General features: G+C 41.2%; 1 protein-coding gene across 8 annotated transcripts in view; it reads left to right on the top strand.

Moving 5' to 3' along the window:
• Nucleotides 1–4,103: 4,103 nt before the first annotated feature.
• Nucleotides 4,104–19,054, top strand: part of KIAA1217 (KIAA1217 ortholog) — a 183,238-nt gene continuing 168,287 nt past the window's right edge. For 7 of the 8 annotated variants that reach the window (XM_074900147.1, XM_074900145.1, XM_074900144.1 and 4 more), the window contains exons 1-2: nt 4,104–4,269; nt 9,562–9,848. In XM_074900147.1, coding sequence (XP_074756248.1) covers nt 4,197–4,269; nt 9,562–9,848 — 360 coding nt within the window. In that variant the 5' untranslated portion in view covers nt 4,104–4,196. Of the gene's footprint in view, nt 4,270–4,326; nt 4,429–9,561; nt 9,849–19,054 lie in introns of those variants that run through there. The other variant, XM_074900143.1, reaches the window with a different exon arrangement.

Genomic DNA, 19,054 nt, shown 5'->3' with positions numbered 1-19,054 from the left:
TTGTATTAGATTGTTTGTCATCGTAAATTTTAAAATCAAGTTCAGATGTTTTCCTTTAATTTAACCACTGAATAGTATAACCACTATCCTTGCATTAGAAACAGGACCCAGTTCATTGAAATCCCTTACTAAGCAGATGAGACCAAATGATTGTAAAGCCTCTCTCTACATCTTAAAAATCTGTGATTCCTTGTTGTACAATACCAGTTCAGTAGATAATTAATTTTAAAATAGTGTAAACCTCTTTCCCCCAGATCTGGAATGGTATCAGTAGACCTCAGAAGGGTTTTTTTCATTTTGCTTGTACAAGCTAGGGGCTAGTATAATATAATCTTTGAAAACACACTATCTGAACCTAGTCCTTCTCTTTTAGGAGTGAGCCTATTTTAGGTTTAAGCATTGAGAGACCACACCGAGAACCACAGTGAACTTCTGAGTGCAAATGAGGATAGAGATGTGCTAAAACGAATTGAAGCTGCTCTCTGATGGCCCAGGTGGAAGTTAAGAGTTTTACCATCCTCAGTGGTATTTTTCCATAGTTACTGAAGTTATTTTCTCCATTTCAAATGGAGTTGTCTGGTTGGTAGCAAATGACCACCTGCATCTCTGTGGTGTGAGGGGAGGGTTTCCTGACCCACTGGAGCGTCGTCTTGATTCTCCCTTCCTTCGGGGCAGGCCCAAGCGATCTGTGGCTGCATAATGGCTTGGAGAGGTGCTGCAGTGTGACCTGCCTGAGTACTCATCATTTCTCCCAGACTTCCGCTTTACCACTCCAGGTCTAATATTTATTTTGTTTCTGGACTATAGTAGGCTAGACAGTGTCAGGCTAGTTCCTGCAGAGAGCATTCATAATGTTTTTCTCAGTGACTATGTGATTTCACATGGACGTTGAGACAGGTCTTGAATTATGGGAAGCTTCTTCTGATTTAGCTATTAATAATTAACTTCCCAGGTTTTCAGTTGTGAGTAATTGCTAGAGCCATGGAGTTGTTGTATATAAGTTTGACTAATTGAGCAAAGCCAGTATTTGTTAATAGTTCCTTTTATGCACATGCTAAACCCAGAAGTGTTTAAGTCCCTCTGGGACATTAATTTTAAACACAATTAAAACAGCATAACCTGTTAGCAATTATTCTCTGGGCATTGTTTTGATATTGATGAGTCCAGATCTGAGCACAGTAATTAAAAGGAACCACTGTTATTGTTGATCCTGCAGATAAACAAATGCTGATGGCTTGCTGTGAACTGGTTAATCAAGTTTATTTAACTTGTCGTTAGTGATTCATCCCAGTGACTGTGCTGGGGAGCTCCTTGTTTGAGCCTGACAGTATAATGGTTCTGGCTGTCTCCAGTTTTTCAGCTGCTAAAGGATTTTTACTAACTCTTTTAAACAGACTTAAGTAACATCTTAAAGAATGGCATTGTTACGTATATTAATTAAATCCAGTTTGGGACCAAGGACTTTTCCCTTAAAGTGAGGACATAGAGACCTTGCTCTCCCAACTGTTCCCTGTCCTGAGCAGCAGCAAGGGCAATTATGTTTCCTCTGAGGCTGGGTGGGCTCTTCTGTTTGTTTGATGTTGACCAAGCATGCCATGTTTAGTCTCACCTTTGACAATGCTCTTTAATCCTGTTAGAGAGACTACTTGGGCAGCTGCAGAAGTTCTCCTGAGTTGACACCCCCTTTTCAATTCACATGTCCACAACCAAATAAGCAATCTCTCAGATCATCTCTGCGTTTTGGGGGTCCATGTTGCTTATGCCCCTTATCAGCATCAGCAATAGTATTTACTGCCAGTCTCAGTAGTGGGAGCATCTTGCCATGGCTGTGAAAGCAGTGGTTTCAGACCAGCTTGGCACCGTCCCAAGGAGTGCCTTGGCTGCTCACTAGGACACGTGAGTGGGGGAGTCAAGAGACCAATTTTCTGTCTTGTGCTCTGGGACTAATGGTGCTGGCTAAAAGCAAATATTTTAATTTTGATTATTTTTTTAGTCTTTAATTTTATAGGGGGTTGTTCCCACCCCCCGTGGACGGAGGTAAAACCTCCTAAGGGGCTAGAGTGCATTGATTTTGATCTTATTAAGGCTCTTGGTACAAACTGTACTGATCTCCAGAGCTAACCCTGGTGTTGCACAAGGCTGTAAAACACCTTCCTTTTAGGCATTTGTAGGCAAATGTGTTTTGTGCTTTCCATTGAGTTATTTCAGGAGAAGGTATTTTTAAATGCCCCTAGTTTCCTAACTCTCAGTTTCTGAGAGGTAATGTCTTGGTACAGCTTTCATGTTGCTACCCCCGGCAACTGCGCTGACTTGCTTTTCCCATCAGGGGTTTCTGAGTTATTTAATATTTCTTGAAGTTGGTGGCGTTCGGGGATCACTATTCCTGTAAGAGCCCTCTTCTCCTTCCAGCTGGCGGTGAATATAAGTTGCAAGAGGCTCATCACACTTGTCCAGACTCTGGAAAACCTCAATGTTAAAGGCACATTCCTCTATGTCACAAAATGCAACATCAGCTAAGTGGGATGGCTGGCCATCACTTCTCCTCCCAAAATAGTCCACAATCAGAATGAGCAGGAGTAACCCTAGGCCAGCAAAAACACTACTCTAAATACAATGTGTATCACACTGTTTTCTTTATATTGCAGGGCAACTATAGGAGTATTCTGTTGGGAGCACTGTACTGCAGACCTTACATAGCAGCGCTAATGTTTAGATTGTATTTTCATCTTTTCTGTGTTTTCAGTGCCAGATTTCTGGGACCTTTGCCAGGTTCCAAGACCATATAGAATTATTTGTTAAAAAGGAAAATAAATATTTCTTAAGTGCTAGAGAATATGCATGTCTGACCTAATGAACAATAGTTTTGTTCCTTTATCAATTGTTAATTGTGATTTACTCAAGTGGTTTTTCTGTCTGGAAGGGGGAGGATTGGCGTATGAGGAGAGTGATTCTCCTTGAGCTTCTGTATTGAATTTATATATACACAAAGCATTTCTGCATTCAATAATCTAAGTAGACAGGATGACATTTCTGCCAGATAGAGATGTAGAAGGAAGCGTAGGGGAATTTTCCTAGCCTGTCTTGTCTGGGTGGTTGAGAGGTCATTGCAAGCAATTTAGCTGATGTTATATTGAAGTCAGAGTTGAGGAAAGCTTGGAAGACCAGATTATGTTAGGTCTGTTTAGAAAGATATCCAAGATGCTAACTGTTTTCTGGTGTTGCAGTATATGGTTGTTTTGAATGAGAAATTGCATATTTGTATTAATATCTCAGTTATGCTTTGTTCTTAGCCTAATTCAGAAGTTGTCCACGGATAAACCTTCTGGTCTTGATGCTGTAAGTCAGCACTCAGTTTGTTCCACCATCTCTGGCTCCGCATTATTGATTTTGGTAGACTAATTCAGTCCGATATTCTGCACCAAATCAACACATGTGGCATGTGCTGGAATCAGTGGGATTTGATCTCGTCGTCCTCAGCCAGGTTATTTTTTGCCTCGCAGCCCAGTGGATCTATTGATCCTCACGCAGGCTTCCGGCTTCTGATCTGCCAAAAGAGAATTAGTTATGTGTTTCTATATGCTTTGCTGCTGAGGCTTCTAAATCCCTCTTACCCAAAGACCCTGCTTACATATTGCTACCATTCATTTTTATTGGCTTCACTAAAGTTGAATTCCAGTATCTTGATTTTTCCCTAATTCATTCTCTGAGCAGCTTGAAAGAATTCCACAGAAAACAGAACCTCAAGGCGCTTATATAACGAACTGCTTTTAAACTAGACGCTAAAAGAGACAGAGGAGCATTTATCAGGAATGCTTGTGGGCTTGGTGGTTACGAGTTTAAAAAAATATTCCGTGGAAAGGCTTTTGTCCCACGACAGAGATTTAAAAGGCTACGGGTTCGGATTCCGGCAGCGGCTGGGGCCTGTAGCCGTGTTCGCAGCGTCCCCCTGGCCGCGGCGGCCGCGGGGAGCGGGCGGGCCGGGGGGTCGCCGGCCGCCGAGGGGCCCGTCACCTGCGGGGGCCCCGGGCCCGGGGGGGGGCGCGGCCGGCCGGCGCTGCCCGCCCCGCTGCCGCACGGCGGCATGCGGGGCGCTCCGCCGGGGGGGGCTTCCTCTCTCCTCCCCGAGACCGGCGCTGACAGGCCGGGCCGTGCGGCTGCCCGGCGGGAGAGGGGGGCTTGTGCGGTAGGCAGGGACAATGGAGGCGAAGGAGAGCCAGAAACCCGAGCTGTGCCTGGCTTGCTCAACGGGCGGCAGCAGCCCCATGAGGGGTAAGTAGAGAACCGGGCAAAGATGGAGCTGCGCTGAAGCTGCGCTGAAGCGTGCCCCTCCTTGCTGCCTTTTGTAACTGGAGGCGGAAGGCACGGGGGGAGAAAAGCTCGCCTTTCTTGTGCCGATGGCTCTGCCGGTTTCCCGAACACTCCGACTTCGTGAGTTTGACTTTCTCTTCGCAGAGATTTGTGTCTAGCCTGGAAAGCAGGGAGCGCGCTGCGGTGCTGTCACCGCTTGCGGGACGCTGCCTGGTGCGGAGGGTGCTGCTCCCGCCAGGCGCGGGGGATGGGGGGGGGGGGTGTGGAGGTGGGGGTGAAATAATGTCACGTCCCCTTTAAGTGCTCTGCGTGCTTCACCTATGGCAGAGAAATAGCTCTTCTTTCATAAAAGTAGCTTTGAGCTCATCTTTTCCTCGGGGTGTCTTTTAAAAGGGAGAGATTCACGGCAGATTGTCACAGGGTTAGTTTACTTTGTGTGAAACCAGTTGGATTTGTTTTGGAGCGCAGCCAAGAAATTATAAGTGTGGTTTTCACGGCGGGTCAGCTGCGGTGCATTTGTACAGTTACTGTTGCACTATATATTTTGTCTAAAAGCGAATGAAAACTATTTCCTGGTGGATTCTACGTGAGCTGTTCCACGTGGAGCATAACATTTCAGGTAGCATGACAAATACCTAATCTAATCCGTATCTATTATAGTATTTGTGGAGCACCTGCGAACATTCCCAGTTCATGTGTATTGTATTTCACCTAAGCACTTCAGAAAAAGTTGTGTTACTGTGCTTCTGTGAAACAAATAGTGCATGGTTGGGTACCTGTGGTTTTAAACAAAATCACACAAGTTTACGAGCATGTAATACCAGGAAATAGTGCATCGAGAATTTAGGAGAAAAAAATACTCTTTTTCTTGGAGCTTCATTAATTGCTTGATGCTCTTTTCAGTCATTTTTAAGTTAAAATACTGGGCAGTGCAAGTCACGTGCATCAGTGTCTGCGTATGTTTATGTTTAGTAGGATGGGAATCTTCACTTAAAGGGTGTGTCTGAATAGGGGAGGAAAAAAAGCCTTCAGTAACATATTTCTTCTGTAGGGGTTGTATGAAGCTGTCTCAGATACATGTGGAGCTAGAAGAAGAGAGGTCTGACTAGACCGATCCTATGATTCCTCAAAATGCTGGAAGCTTATAACCAAATATAGTAGTTTTGGCCCATATCCAAAATTTACATTTGAAAGTTCCTTGGAAAGAAAGCTTATTGTAGGCAGTGGAGTAAATTAGACAGATTCCAAATAATCTCAAATTTAGTGCTAGCATAAAGATAACAGAGGTGGGTTTGACTCACGCTGTTAAAATTGTATTCTTTTTTACACTTTGAGTATTGAATGTGGTTTGCTTCAGGGCTCAGTTTCATAGCATCAGTATGGGTCAGGTCCATACTTGTTCCTTCCCGAAATTATTCTGAAAATGTTCTTCTCTCGTGTCACCTGGGTTGCAAAACAGGACTATTAAAATCTTCATAACATTTAAAGTAATGAAGCAGTGACTTTCCTGACCTTTGTAGACTTCATGGAGGGTGTGATTTAGAAGAATTTCTTTCTTTCTTTCTTTCTTTCTTTCTTTCTTTCTTTCTTTCTTTCTTTCTTTCTTTCTTTCTTTCTTTCTTTCTTTCTTTCTTTCTTTCTTTCTTCCTTCCTTCCTTCCTTCCTTCCTTCCTTCCTTCCTTCCCTCCTTCCCTCCTTCCCTCCTTCCCTCCTTCCCTCTTCCCTCTTCCCTCTTCCCTCCTTCCCTCCTTCCCTCCTTCCCTCCTTCCCTCCTCTTTTTTTTTTTTTTTTAAATTTCTAGGTCACAGCAATTAATCCATTATAATCTCCCTGATAATCCTAAACATACTGCTTCTACACTGCAGACCTGAGCCTTTCCTGTAATTATGTCCACTGTAGCAATGGGTAATGTTAAGAAATCTTGAAATTTGTTTTCAGATCAGAGAAGCAACTCAAGCGTAAGGGTTACTCAAGCCTTTGGATAACGAAAGCTCTCTCCTGTCAATCAGCAAGTCTTGCTTTTTGTTGCCCTCTAGACTTGCTACTTTACTGAATAGAAAGACCTTCAGCTTTTAGCTTCTGAATATGAGGGAGGGAGAGAGGGAGACAAGCTTATCTCACACCTCTGTGTTTTCCGTTGCCTTCTCTTTACTCCTTTTCCAGGGAGGGTACTTGCATAATTTATCCTTTGCCTACTCTTAGCTGTCTTCTGGGAACTATCACATGATCCTTCACACATTTCATAGTTATATGTGCAGATTAATTTTCTAAGCGTATTATCTTCACTTGGAAGATACGGAAAGTTTGCTCACGCTGTTATTGGGCAACTCCAACATTAAGAAAACCTCTCTCAGTTTCTCCTCCCTGTAGCACTGTGGCCCACACAGCAGCTGTGGAGCTTATGTGCCCTGAGGTACGCAGCAGGGGTTTCATCATGCCAGCTTTTAACCTTGCCATCAAAGCCACTTGTCCCTACCTAGGAAGTGGCCAAGGAAGATTTTTTTCAGCCGTTAGTAGGGGAAAGACCCATATTCAAACGTTACAGAGAGTTTGGTTTGCAAAGAAAGTCACGTGCTGCTGTGTGCTGTAATGCTGCTGAATTGTGCTGAATGCCCAGGTCAGCTCGCTGGCAAGACTAGCAATTAGTTTGCATAGTTTACATTCCTTTCTTTTCACTGATATTTATACAGTATTTTCCAAATATATGAAAGAAAAATAAGAGAATTTGTTGGTCTTTCTAATATAATATGAGAAAAATATGTTATTTTTGATTCCTTCTCAAGGTTTCGCTCAATAACAAATAGTGGTAAAACACTTTACTTGGTATATCTCTTTATGTTTCAAGTAATTGGCTTTTTCTTAAACTATTGAAATGTCTTAAGTGCAGAGGAGGGAAAGGCTTTGAATGAGAGAGATTTAGGACCTGAAATACACATTCATGAGCTCTCAGTTGTATTTGTCAGTGTAGGTTTACCTGCCTTCTTGAGGAAGTGCCTGCCACCAATTCAGTGATTGAAACTGCTGTTGTGACCATACTTTAAGGGTTTATACCAAATTGCTGCATTCAGTCACCCACGCTCACACAGACTCCCTTGAGCTTCAAGGAAACCCCATATTTATGTTTACCGCCTTTGTTCCAACTGTCTCAGGGATATAACCTCCAGGCTCTTGGTGCAACAAATTAAAGATGGTAAATTCCAGCCAGCCCCATCCCACCTCTTTTTCCTCCCATGTAAAATCCATTGAAATTACTGTATAGCTTTCAGAAACCATTTTGACTGAGTGTATCTGGAGTAGCCACACTTAACTTCCTGCAAACAAAATTCTCCTTTTTTGCCACTCGAACAAGCTGAGTGTACCTGGTGGTTGCTGCTCTGAGTTTTCAGTAATCAGTGAGACTGGATGTTTTTTAATTTAGTTGTGCTTGGAAAAGTTGAGTGTGAGAGCGTGTGTGTGTATGTACATGTGAAACTGCTACTCTGAAGGTTTAACCAGGATTGTGCTTCTACTAAGGTCTTAGAAGGTGCTGCGGGAGATCAGAGATGACATTCTGAATCTGAGTGAGAGTAAAACTTCCCCCTTGACCAAACCTGCTTCCAAAGTCATGCCTGGATCTGTGCTTATCAAAGTGTGGTGCCACCTGCAATCTGGGCTCTTGTGTCCAGTTATGCTTTTGGGATAGGTTTCCATGAATGCAAACGAGAGGGTGTTGTTGATACTTTGGAGTCCTTGAGCATTACAGGGAGCTTACAGAAACATGCAAAGTCTTTAAGGTCCTTACAGGGCCCAGTCCTGTGAAACCCAAGGGAGTTGGTTCCCCGTGTGAATTGATGGGACGTCACACCGGACAAGACCTCCACTGATAGAGGATTTACTTTATTACCAAGGCTTGATGTTATGTGGGACTTGGCAGACAATTGACAACACACACCAGCAAACTGAAAAATCCTCAGCATAAAATCCTGAGGCAAGTGGTAGGCAGGGTGTCAAACTGACTGACTGAACCATAAAAAGAAGCGAATACATGCCTGCTTCCAAACAGCAGTGCCATATAAATGGCAGCACACGGGGGAGACAGTCACTGGGAGGATAAAGGGCTCCGAGGCAAAAGGCGTCAGACAAAGAGAAACAGAGATGTATTAAAAACACATAGAGGAAGGAGTTTCCTGCTCTTGGGAAGGTGCTGTAAAGGGTTAACATTCACAGGGATGTCTGATACTGTGGTGTAAGATGGGGAAGGCCACATCAGACCTGGAGAGAGGCCTTTTCAATGCTTCTGGGGTTTGGTGTGGGTTTTCTTTTTTTTTTTTTTTTTTTCTTTGCTGACAAAGGGGTGAGGGATTTTTCAAAGGTATTAGGTAACAAGACTTCAGACTACACTTTTTCATGCACCATAGGGTTTGTGTTACACAGTTACCTGAAGATAAGCCAGCACTTACATACCCTCAGTGTCTGCCTATCTCTTTACAAATGTTGTCGTGGTCTTTGGTCTTAAAGGTAGATTTTAAAGTTGTAAAATTTATCTGAGGTGTTTTTTTTTTTTCTTTTTGTATCATACAAAACTTGCTTTTCTTCTGTTTCTTAAGAAATGGTTTATTGAAAAATTGATGTAGTATTTTCCAGACCACTGTTCTGAGACGTATAAAATCCAAGGGAGACCCATGAAATTTAAAACCAGACCACAGTCAGAAATCGGTAAAAAAAGCTACCAAAGCCCTCTTATTATTTCATAGGTGTTTCAGAGCATGCTGAAAACACACAGAAAAAAAATTAAGGATTTCAAGTCTCCCTGTCAATGGAATTTTATCAGTTGCTATCCTTAAGGATACTAGTTACAGGGCCATTAAGTGTACTGGAGCCTATTGAAGAAACCTGCTTCTTCTCATGGAAAGCATCCTGTAGATTTTAAAGGTCAGGGAATAAGGGCCCTGTCAGATCATTTTTTCAAGTGACATAGTGGTAAAGATGATATAAGAGGAACATCTACTTTAATGATGCTCACTTTTCCGTGAGGCAATACTGTGGTTGTGTGTTAAAAGTATGTAAGTACTGTGAATAGCTTATATAAGTGATTATTTCCAGGCCACTTCTTGCAACATGTATAGGCCTAATGATGCAGAACATGCCATTGAACACTACCAGACTTTTAAAAGAACCTAGCTTTTATATTGATTATTTTCTTTTTCTTGTCAATGTGAATGTTGGGATTAATTTCTTATAATATACTGTTTGGGTTTGTTTTCTTTTTTTCAGACCAGGCAAAAAACAGTTTGCATGTAACATCACTAGACGATGCAGAATGTCTCCGATCTAAAGAGCTCCTTTCGACCCCAAGCAGTCACACTTCTTCTAATTCAAAGTCCACCCGCAACATCCCTCGAAGACATACAGTAGGTGGCCCTCGCAGTTCCAAAGAAATACTGGGAATGCAAACCTCGGAAATGGACAGGAAGAGAGAGGCTTTTCTTGAGCATCTGAAACAGAAATATCCCCACCATGCTACAGCAATAATGGGACACCAGGAGAGACTGAGAGATCAGGTATGAAAGTCAAATTCATGTCTTGCTTTTTGTTAAACAGTCCTTATAAATCCTGTGAAATTGAGTGTTACCTCATTACAAAAGGTGAGAATGTAACAAAGCATTAAACGGATTTTTTTGATGTAGCATAAGATTCAGTTGCTCCCTTGAAATTCAAAGAAACAATGATAAAAATTAAACTATTCAATACTACCTTGGAATTGTTTGTGGAAACTGATATTTTTAAAGAACTTTCCATTTTTTTTAGAGTATACATGGAGAAAGGGATGAAGGTGAGACTCTTTACCTTAATATATGGGTCTCCATCTACTTTTCACAGCTGAAGGGAAAATATGGAACAGCTGTTAACTTCTGTTACACTTTCAGTATTGGCACCACTGCTCAGGAGAAAAGAAAGTATCTGTAGACTTTGTATGCTTTAGCTGGCTCTGTTACCCTTTCATTTGCTTTCTTTTCTATTTTTGAGTCTTTTAATACAAACAGAACAGACTCATCCACAGGTATCTGCCTCCTCCAAGCTATTTTGACATCCACATTTGTCTGTCAGCAGCGTATGTTAAGGTGATTTGCTTCTCACCTACCTGCCATTGCTTTTCAGCAGTGAAAAGTAGATGTAAGGTGGCGTGACACGCTGGTGTATTTCTCGGAGCAGGTGGAGGCTGCTGTCACGCTGACCTTCTGAATTCAGGGAATGCCATGCAAGGGTCTCTTCACAGCCTAACTCTGGGCTCTGGTTTTGGGTACAATGTTAGTTTAATCTGTTCAGCTTTACAGACAATCTACCTTCTATTCCATAATGCATTTTTTTTTCAGTCAACCAGCAGAATTTAGAGTTCAGGCTCAAAAATCTTGTGCCCATTATTCTCAGTTTAATAAATTATTGGCAGCAAATATTTTATATTTTTTTTTCCTTGGTGTTTTATAGGTATTTCAGCACTAACAGCAAATTAATTGTAAATAAGTAGTAAAAACAAGTTGGAAAAATACTGTGATATGGGAGTTCTTACTGAATTCCCAGCCTCTTTTGAAGACTTCCAAAACTTTGGAGATCAGACCATTGTTACAGGTTTGATGTTGGAAAAGGTTGTCATTTGGTGACTTCCCCCTACAACTTCTATTTGACAGGGTCTCTAGAGATCCCAGGTGCTATCAGTACCTCAGAACGCAACTGCTAGAATTCATATGTATCCAACTAAAATTGCTGTAAGACTTCAGCTCTAATAAGGATGATCTATTCCTTATTTTTAAACAGCTTTTTTCCTTTCCTTTGAAAGTCTTGATTCTGCCCACTTATCTCTTCCATGAACTTTAGTGACTGTGTGGAATGTGCTGGGTGGTGGATAAAGATAGCATACAAATTAAATAAAGGGGGTTGGAGGGGGGTGAAATCTAGAGATTAGATCTTTTGGAGTCATGTAAATATTTAGTTCCAGTGTTGCAGACACTGCAAACCCAGTTTGAACAGCCTACAGCATTACACCCTACACATTTTGTAATTTGAGCCTTTTCTGAAGGCAATAAATTACAGAAGGAATGCAGTAACTGTTCCTGGTATTTGTTTAAAATGTGTCATCCTTGCTAATTTATTGAGGGTAAAATTCATGCGAATGTCTCCTGTGTCTATTTTTTGATGATTAGACATATATATTTTATGTAATGAGTTTTTTCATAAGTTTAAAACAAAATAACTTTAAAATTACTATTAGACCACCAAACTACCTTTCTTGGTAATGGAAAGACTGAAGACTCCATCCATTCGTCATAACTTAAAAAAAAAAAAAAAAAGGATAAACTGAACAGAAACCACATTAAAAACATGCAGAAATAATTTATACCAGTTGATTGTAAGAAATTTGCGTAGTTGAAATGTAATGTATTAACAGTCTGGCTCATCAGATGAAGTAAGACTATTACGGTCACGGCATTATAGTTCAGAGAGGTTTTTTTCTTGCCAATTGTGTCTATGCATGCACATGTATGTATCTGTTTTATGAGTCTGTGTTTGTGTGTATATATGTATCTGTGTATAGATACACATAGGTATGTATATATGTACATAGCTCTGTGTGTGTGTGTGTATGTATAATGCACACTTTGTTATTTGCCTCATGAATAAGACCATGATATAGTTTTCCTTCAGAGGGTGTATATGTGTGTTTAGCATACATACTTTTTCTCCTCCCTTATATATGTATGAGTGTAGTAGTGGTATAGAAGACAAACTACATACACATGTAGTAGGTATGTGTATATAACATGTGTCACATACAAAATCTGTAAGATGTATGGGAAGACATGAATTAAAATGTCTTGATTTATTTTCCAGGTTCCTTTCCTCCCTTCTTACTTCTCTAGCTGTTCCAATATCTGGAAGGTGGGAACATTATCCATGGTGGAAATTTCCCCACTGTGGGAGATCTATCAAGTGTAGTAGCAAATGCAACACCATTTTCTAATCTCTATGTCAAATGGTGCAGCTGGAACATAAAATATCCCAATACTTACAGTCAGGACATAGTCCCTTGGATATCATATAATTTGCCTTGCAGGTTGCTCTAAACCCTGTCAGGTCCATAACCAACAAAAATGGGCCAGAAAATCAAGATTCGTAATTGTCTCTTTATTCTGTGGACTTTATTCTCTTGTCTGTTTTAACCATCAATATCTGAGTATGGCAAACTGATCCCTGGTTTGCAGAAAATAAACATCAGGAAAAATATTTGATGTCAGATCATACTGTATCACCTCCACCACCAAGGTCAGCTCTGAATGTCATCCATATATTCCACTATGTATTAATGGTTTCCTCCAAGCTTCATTTATTCAGATAAATCCCTCCCTGGATGTGCCTCCTGAGGACCGGTTTCTACTCTTGATAACTTGCCACAAATCAGAAATATGGTCAGGTAAAATGCCAGCGGTGATTACTGATGGTTAACTAATGTGGTGACCTGAAACTTCCCAGCTGTGCACACAGATCATCCCTCCTCCACCCTGCAGGTTTGTTGTCCTGTTTGTAATATTCTGGAGAGGAAAGCTCACAGAGGCAGGGCTGTCTTTATTTGTACAAGGGCCTTGGGATACTGCCGCAAATCAAATAACCTGTAGCTAAGCTGGTCTGTGTGGTGAACTGTGGTGTGAGTTTGCAACAGCCGGGGTGAGTGCAGACATACCATGCCTTGTGCACCCCAAAATGCCTTCAGGGGAATGCAGTACCCCACAGCTGCAACTCTGGGACCCACAGCCCTGCGGCTCATCCTCATGCTGCGGGTTTTCCCCCTTGCAAGACAACCTCACAGCTGGGTACCAGAGTTCCCTCCACCTGGAAGCCTGGAAAGCCAAGGAGCAAAATATTTTTTTATAGGTAATACAAGTTTCTGCAGGAGCTTTGGATACCTTGCCTCTGCCAAGGCTGTCTCATCTGCATTAATGAAAGAAAGGCGCTAACGTAATCCCCAGGAAAGTTAGAAAAAATAAAGGAAGGAGGAAAACATGGTCTTCTGAATTTTGAGATGGTGCGAATTATCTGCTGCTGGGCTCATGGCAGGACATGGTCACCTGCTTAGGTGGGGCTGACTGTGGTCAGCAGAGAAGGAAAGAGCAGGAACAAGTGTAAAAGCTGGGACAGCATCTACAAAGATGAAAAAGAGTTAGCAATTAAGAGGTTAAAATACTAACCTGGCCATGGGAGGGGGTAATCCCTGCCGTGAACCTGTTTTACAAGTCACCTCGCTAAAAAAAAACTTTCTGAAGGGCAGGGAGCAAAAATGAGTGTGTGGAAGTTTTTCAGAGCCGGAACGTATGAGCGTGCAGTAAAAAAAACAAGCTGGAAGATGTTTAGCACAGCTTTCTTTTGTTGTTTGAGTAGGAAATACACTGGGAGGTGTGGAAGGGTCGGGAACAGCTCTAGTGTTTCAGCCAGTGCTCTGTGAAAAACAAATTTATTGGCAAATGAAATTAGATTTCCATCAATTTAAAAGAAAAAGCCTTCTGGTGCCTGTGTAAGGCTGAGTGCCTAGAAAATGGTGGTTGAGGGGTTTTTGTAATGTTCAGTTAGGTCTGAACATGACAGGTAACTCTGGCATCTGGGCAGGTATGGTTAAGGTTACCATGGAGATCCATGATGTCATGCTTGATAGAGCATGTCAAGACAGCTAATCTAACATGTAGATGTTCAAAAAGTCCCATAGGCCAGAACTAAGCTTTATGCAAATAAGAAAGTTACGCTGCAAAAGGGCAAAAGAAAATACGGCTGAGATATGGCGTGTGTTTTACCTGGCAGCTCGAAAGGATTATTAAAGGCTTCATCATAAATTTAAAACTTTTGGAACTAAAGGAAGAGGATTTCAGACCGTCTCTGGCCTCACCTGTGGAACCTCACATTTTGGTAAATAAGCCTCTTTCTCTCTCTGCCGTCGCTGTAAAAAAATGCTTTTGAAATCGTGGCGTTTGTTTCACCACATTGTTCCTCCTGGCAGCAGGGCTGAGTCAATAAAGTAAGTTTTCTGGCATGGCATGTTCCCTCTTCTCTTTCGAAAAGAAGTTCTTTATTGAATGATCTGAGAATTCAGGATTATTTGAAAGGTATTGTAATGTATTATGTTGATTATATGAATCATGCTGCAAAAATGTCCTAGGTAGTGTTTTGGAGGAGAAACTAAGAATGGAGACACTGTATTTATTTGTAGATTATTGCCAGATGTCTCTCCTTTAACTCTTAAAATAGAACCCAAAAATTACAACAGCATTTATGCCAGGATTTGATATCTGCAAAAATGCCGAAGGTTTTTTTTTTAATGGATCATAATATCAGCTGGTTAAACTGACTTTTGAGTATGTGCTTTGATATGATAGGGTCACACTGGGGCATTTCTTAATTGATTTTTTTCTTGGGTAAAAGTACATTAGTCAAGGATAAACTTATTTGGAGGTAAAAGTCCAGCAGCAGAAAGGCTATTGGGACTTTTGGGTTTTAGGTATAAACAAAAGGGGGTATTTTCAGTCCCTCTGGAGAGAGTAAAATCCCTGGGTTCTTAGTTGCAGCCACTTTTGTGCTTGTATCAGTCACGATGGATCAAGTAAACATCAGTAGTTAAGGGATAGCCCCCCCACTGGCACTGCTGTGATACCCTAACAGGAAACAGGTTTAGGGCTACAGAGTTTAGTTGGTTCAAATCGTTCAAATCGCTCAGTGTGAAAAGGGTTAGATCTAGGTGGGAAAGGGTGGGGGCTTGCGGTAGTTAATGTCCAAGCTTAAAAATGTGAAAAGAGAAAAATCTTAGGTTCTGCCTAAAGACACCTGAAAAATGTAAACTCGAGAGAACTTCAGTTCGTTGTAAATCCTCTGTAGGATTTAGGGAATGAGGAGGCTGCAGAGTATGGTAAGCACATTATCTAATTCCAGGTGAAAAAACAGGGTGTAAAGGTTTTCTGATGTTCTACATTGCTTGATCAGGCAACGTTAAATAAACTTTTCTTGGCACATGTATGCATTATTAAAGTGAATGGATTGAAGGGAGTACAAAGTGAAGACAACTGTTTTTGTCACAACTCTTTTGCTTTTACTCCTAGTTATAGTTTGAAACTAAGTCAGTATATTTTAGAATTAATTTCAATTTAATCTTTCTCCCAAAGTCTGAATGTTAATTATTTAGCACTAGAATATGTACAAATCATAATCTGTCAAATGAGGTAGCATATTCTGCATTCATTACACGTTGTTGGTTGGTGCCATGGGATCGAGTAGGGAGAAATTGATTTAGGGTTACTATTGCATGAATACATTTCTGGTCTGTACCAGTTAAAAAACAGAGATAAAAAAAATCACATTTGATTTTAAAATGTACACAGTGTCTGTGGAGAATGTGATTTTTAATCTGGATATACGTTGCTGCATATTCTTCTAGTTGAGAAAACCCATTTCATTGAATTACTACTTGGTTCACATTCTGCTGTATATAATGTGTCATCAAGAAATGCCTGTTTTTATCTGAGAGATCGGTGTCATACAGCTAGAACTCGCTGTTGTATCAGCATAGGTTATAGGTATTTTCTCAGGGGAAAAAAAAAAGTTTCAGAAGTACTACCTCCCTGTCCAAATGAGAATGCAATTTCCCCTCCTCCCTGCATAGTCTTTGTAAATCAAACGGAGCACGATGCACATTCAGGAAGGGGGGACCCTCCGCAGCATCCACATGTGTCCCCTGCCTCATGTACCATCTGGTAGAACAGTTTATTGCTTTCCAGAGCTCCTGTATGTTAAGGGCAACTACTCTTATTTTACATTGTTAAAAGCACCTCAGCAAATCTATGAAAATGAACATATGAAACATGATTACAAGCTTAAATCTCCTCTGGATTCCAAGCCCTTAGCTTTTGTTTATGGAAGGACATGAGATGACATGTCCATTTGTTCTGAGTTGAAACATGCTCTTTATCCCCCAGATAATGCTATGATTGCAAGATATTTATAAATAGCTCGATAGGTAAATGAACAAAGAGCTAGTTCATTAGCAAAGTATAGTGGATTGACTTTGTATTCACTATAAGTGAAACTGTTGATAGAGTATTCCTAGTAGAATGTCTCAGTGGAAAGTCTTCCAATTTTACTCTTTAGTTTCAAAAAGTAAGGCAACATATTAAGGTACATGTTAAAGTACTGTCCCTAAGGTATCTGGGAGTAAGTGGAGTTTAGCTAGAGTGGTAATACTTGCTTTGATAAATATAAGTTTCTTCATTTATATCTATCAGTTAAAAGTAATTTTAAAAAGCTGTTCTTTTAAAAAAGCAAACAAAACAAAGCTGCAAAAAGGCTAATAAAGCAATTCCTTTTCTTTTTCCATCCCTCCCCCCATGCAAACCACACACCAGCGCAGTTACTTTGCCCCAACAGGATTAGTAACTTTTTTTCCTGTGGCAACGCCTCTGCATTTTAAATAGCATGTATTGTTTGTAACTCAGAAGTCCCAGGTAGTTGTTACGTGCTTACCTTTGTTCATGTGAATTTTGTAAGTGTATTTTTCTAATCTAATTTTATGACAAATTATTTTTAGAATCCTTTTTATTCAACAGACTGAATAAATGCTCAGTAATCTTGTTTCAGTACTTAGGGTTAGATCCAATAAAGAATCTAGGACTTGGGTATACCTTAAAGCAGAGTTTAGGCAGCTGCATTCAAGAGAGTTGCCCGTGGAAACCTGTCCCAGTTATTGTAGACACCTGAGATTCCTTAGGTTTCAGAAACTTAAGCTTTTCTGGCCAAAAATATCCTGAGGCATTTACAAAGGTGTTTTTGAACGTACTTAGTTTAGTCCTGATGCTTTCTGGGTTGCCACTGTAGATGACTACCAAAAACTGCACTGAAGCAGTCAGCAGGGCTTTGTTCAGTGGCTGGGTTCAGTGCAGGACTAACTCTTCAGCGGTGGTGGAGAAGTGAGCCCATGGCCTGTGTGGTGGCCTGGTAGTGACCACCCCTGTGGCAGAGGCACCTCCTTCCTCCTCTGAACCTGTGTCTGATGCCCTCCTTCCTCTGGGGACTCTTGGAGGCATTTGGGATAGGCAAACCCTACGTTTTCTGTTTTGAAGGCAAGCCACTGGGCAATGACATGTTACAGGGTTTGGTCTCTGGAGCCTTGTGGTTCATGAACGAACCTCATCTCCCTAGCCATGAAGACCTTGTGCTCTTTTCTTGGCAGCAGTTTCAGGAGTCAGTGACAGACACAGCCCTGGCCCCGTGTTGCATGTTGCTTTAGCCTGGTTAGCAAGGTCCTGTGCTCGGAGATGGAGATGTGCCTTAGGCAGCCAGAAAGCCAAATCTTCCCCCAAATCTTTACATATTTTCCAGAAGTAGATTGGTGTATGAAGGGTGCTTTGCCACTGCTTCCTTTTCCAACTCTAATTTTAAACCGAAGCACCTCAGGTTGCTGTGCTTCATGCCCAGCTCAGGGGTGAACAACATGGGAGGCATCCTCAGAGCACCATTCCAGATGGGTCCTGTCAGTGGCCCCAAAGTTCATTTCAAACCTCTTATTTACTTATGAGAGCACAAGAAGTTTGTGACAAAAGTGAAAATGAAGCCCTGATCTACAGACATCTTTGGCCATGCTGTTTTTGAGCAGTCATCTCTCTTGTCCATAGTTCTGGAGGTGTGTTACAGAAGGTGTAAAGATCTCTTGTTTGGCAGATGAGGAGCATCAGAGACTGGCAGAGGTCTTGGGTGTGGGCCAGAGATCATGCTGGTGGTAGAGCCGAGGTTACACCATGTCTTCCCTGGCCTTCTGTAGCCTGTGATTAGCCTCAATATGAATATTTTCTGTGTCTTAAGATCATTTCCCTGCAAATGGTTGTGAATGTGCTTGGGTTCTCTTTTCAGCTGAATAGTCTGGTTAGCTTCCCACTGGGAACATTTTTGTGCTCTTTGCACATTGTCACTTGGGAGGGGAGTATGTATTTATGTCAGTCATTAGCAAAGTAAAGGCACCTCTGAACCATTGCTGCTGTATTACAGCGTTTCTCAGTTGAGTTTCTAACAAAGGCAGGTTGCACCGAAGTCACCTGATTAACTGGCTTGGTTTAACCATAATCCCTGGAATTTAAATCTCTTTTCTGGGCTCCAGTAAGAGAACAAGAATAAATAAGACAAGCAAATAGCTAATGAACATATATTCCAATTTCTTTTCTCTTCTTACGGGTTGAGTACACCAGGAGAAACAGTGCTATTGTTAAAACTGAAGCCAACACCTGTGACTCAGACAGCAGCCACTGAAATGTGTGTTCTGAACATTCACCCAATTATGGGAATTGTGCCAGTTCAGTAAATTCAGAATCTGATGATACTAAGTTTTGCATCTTGACACATGAAGCCAACGCAGGGACTTTTGGTTGGTTGAGATTGTTTTGAAGGGTCCTTTTTTTGTTTTGCATTTTTTTTTTGTAATTAATTAGTACCTTTTGTACTACTGTATTTTGTGTGGTCTCTTGTGTTGAGGATTGTAGTGATTCTGTTCATTCACTAGAAGATTGCTGCCTTAGTAAACACTGAGCATTGTAATTTGTTTAAATTTAGGAAAGGTTTTCACTGGCTCATTAATACACTGCCATACATACGCTTCACTTAAAAAAAACCAAAACCCCAAACCACCTAAAAATCAAAATTGATTGTTAAAGAAAGGAATAGAGAAACTATTCTCTTAGGTTATGTCTGAAAT

This window comes from Athene noctua, chromosome 2 (genome assembly GCF_965140245.1).
Source record: "Athene noctua chromosome 2, bAthNoc1.hap1.1, whole genome shotgun sequence".
NCBI lineage: Eukaryota > Metazoa > Chordata > Aves > Strigiformes > Strigidae > Athene > Athene noctua.
This window is presented reverse-complemented; position numbering and strand designations above follow the sequence as displayed.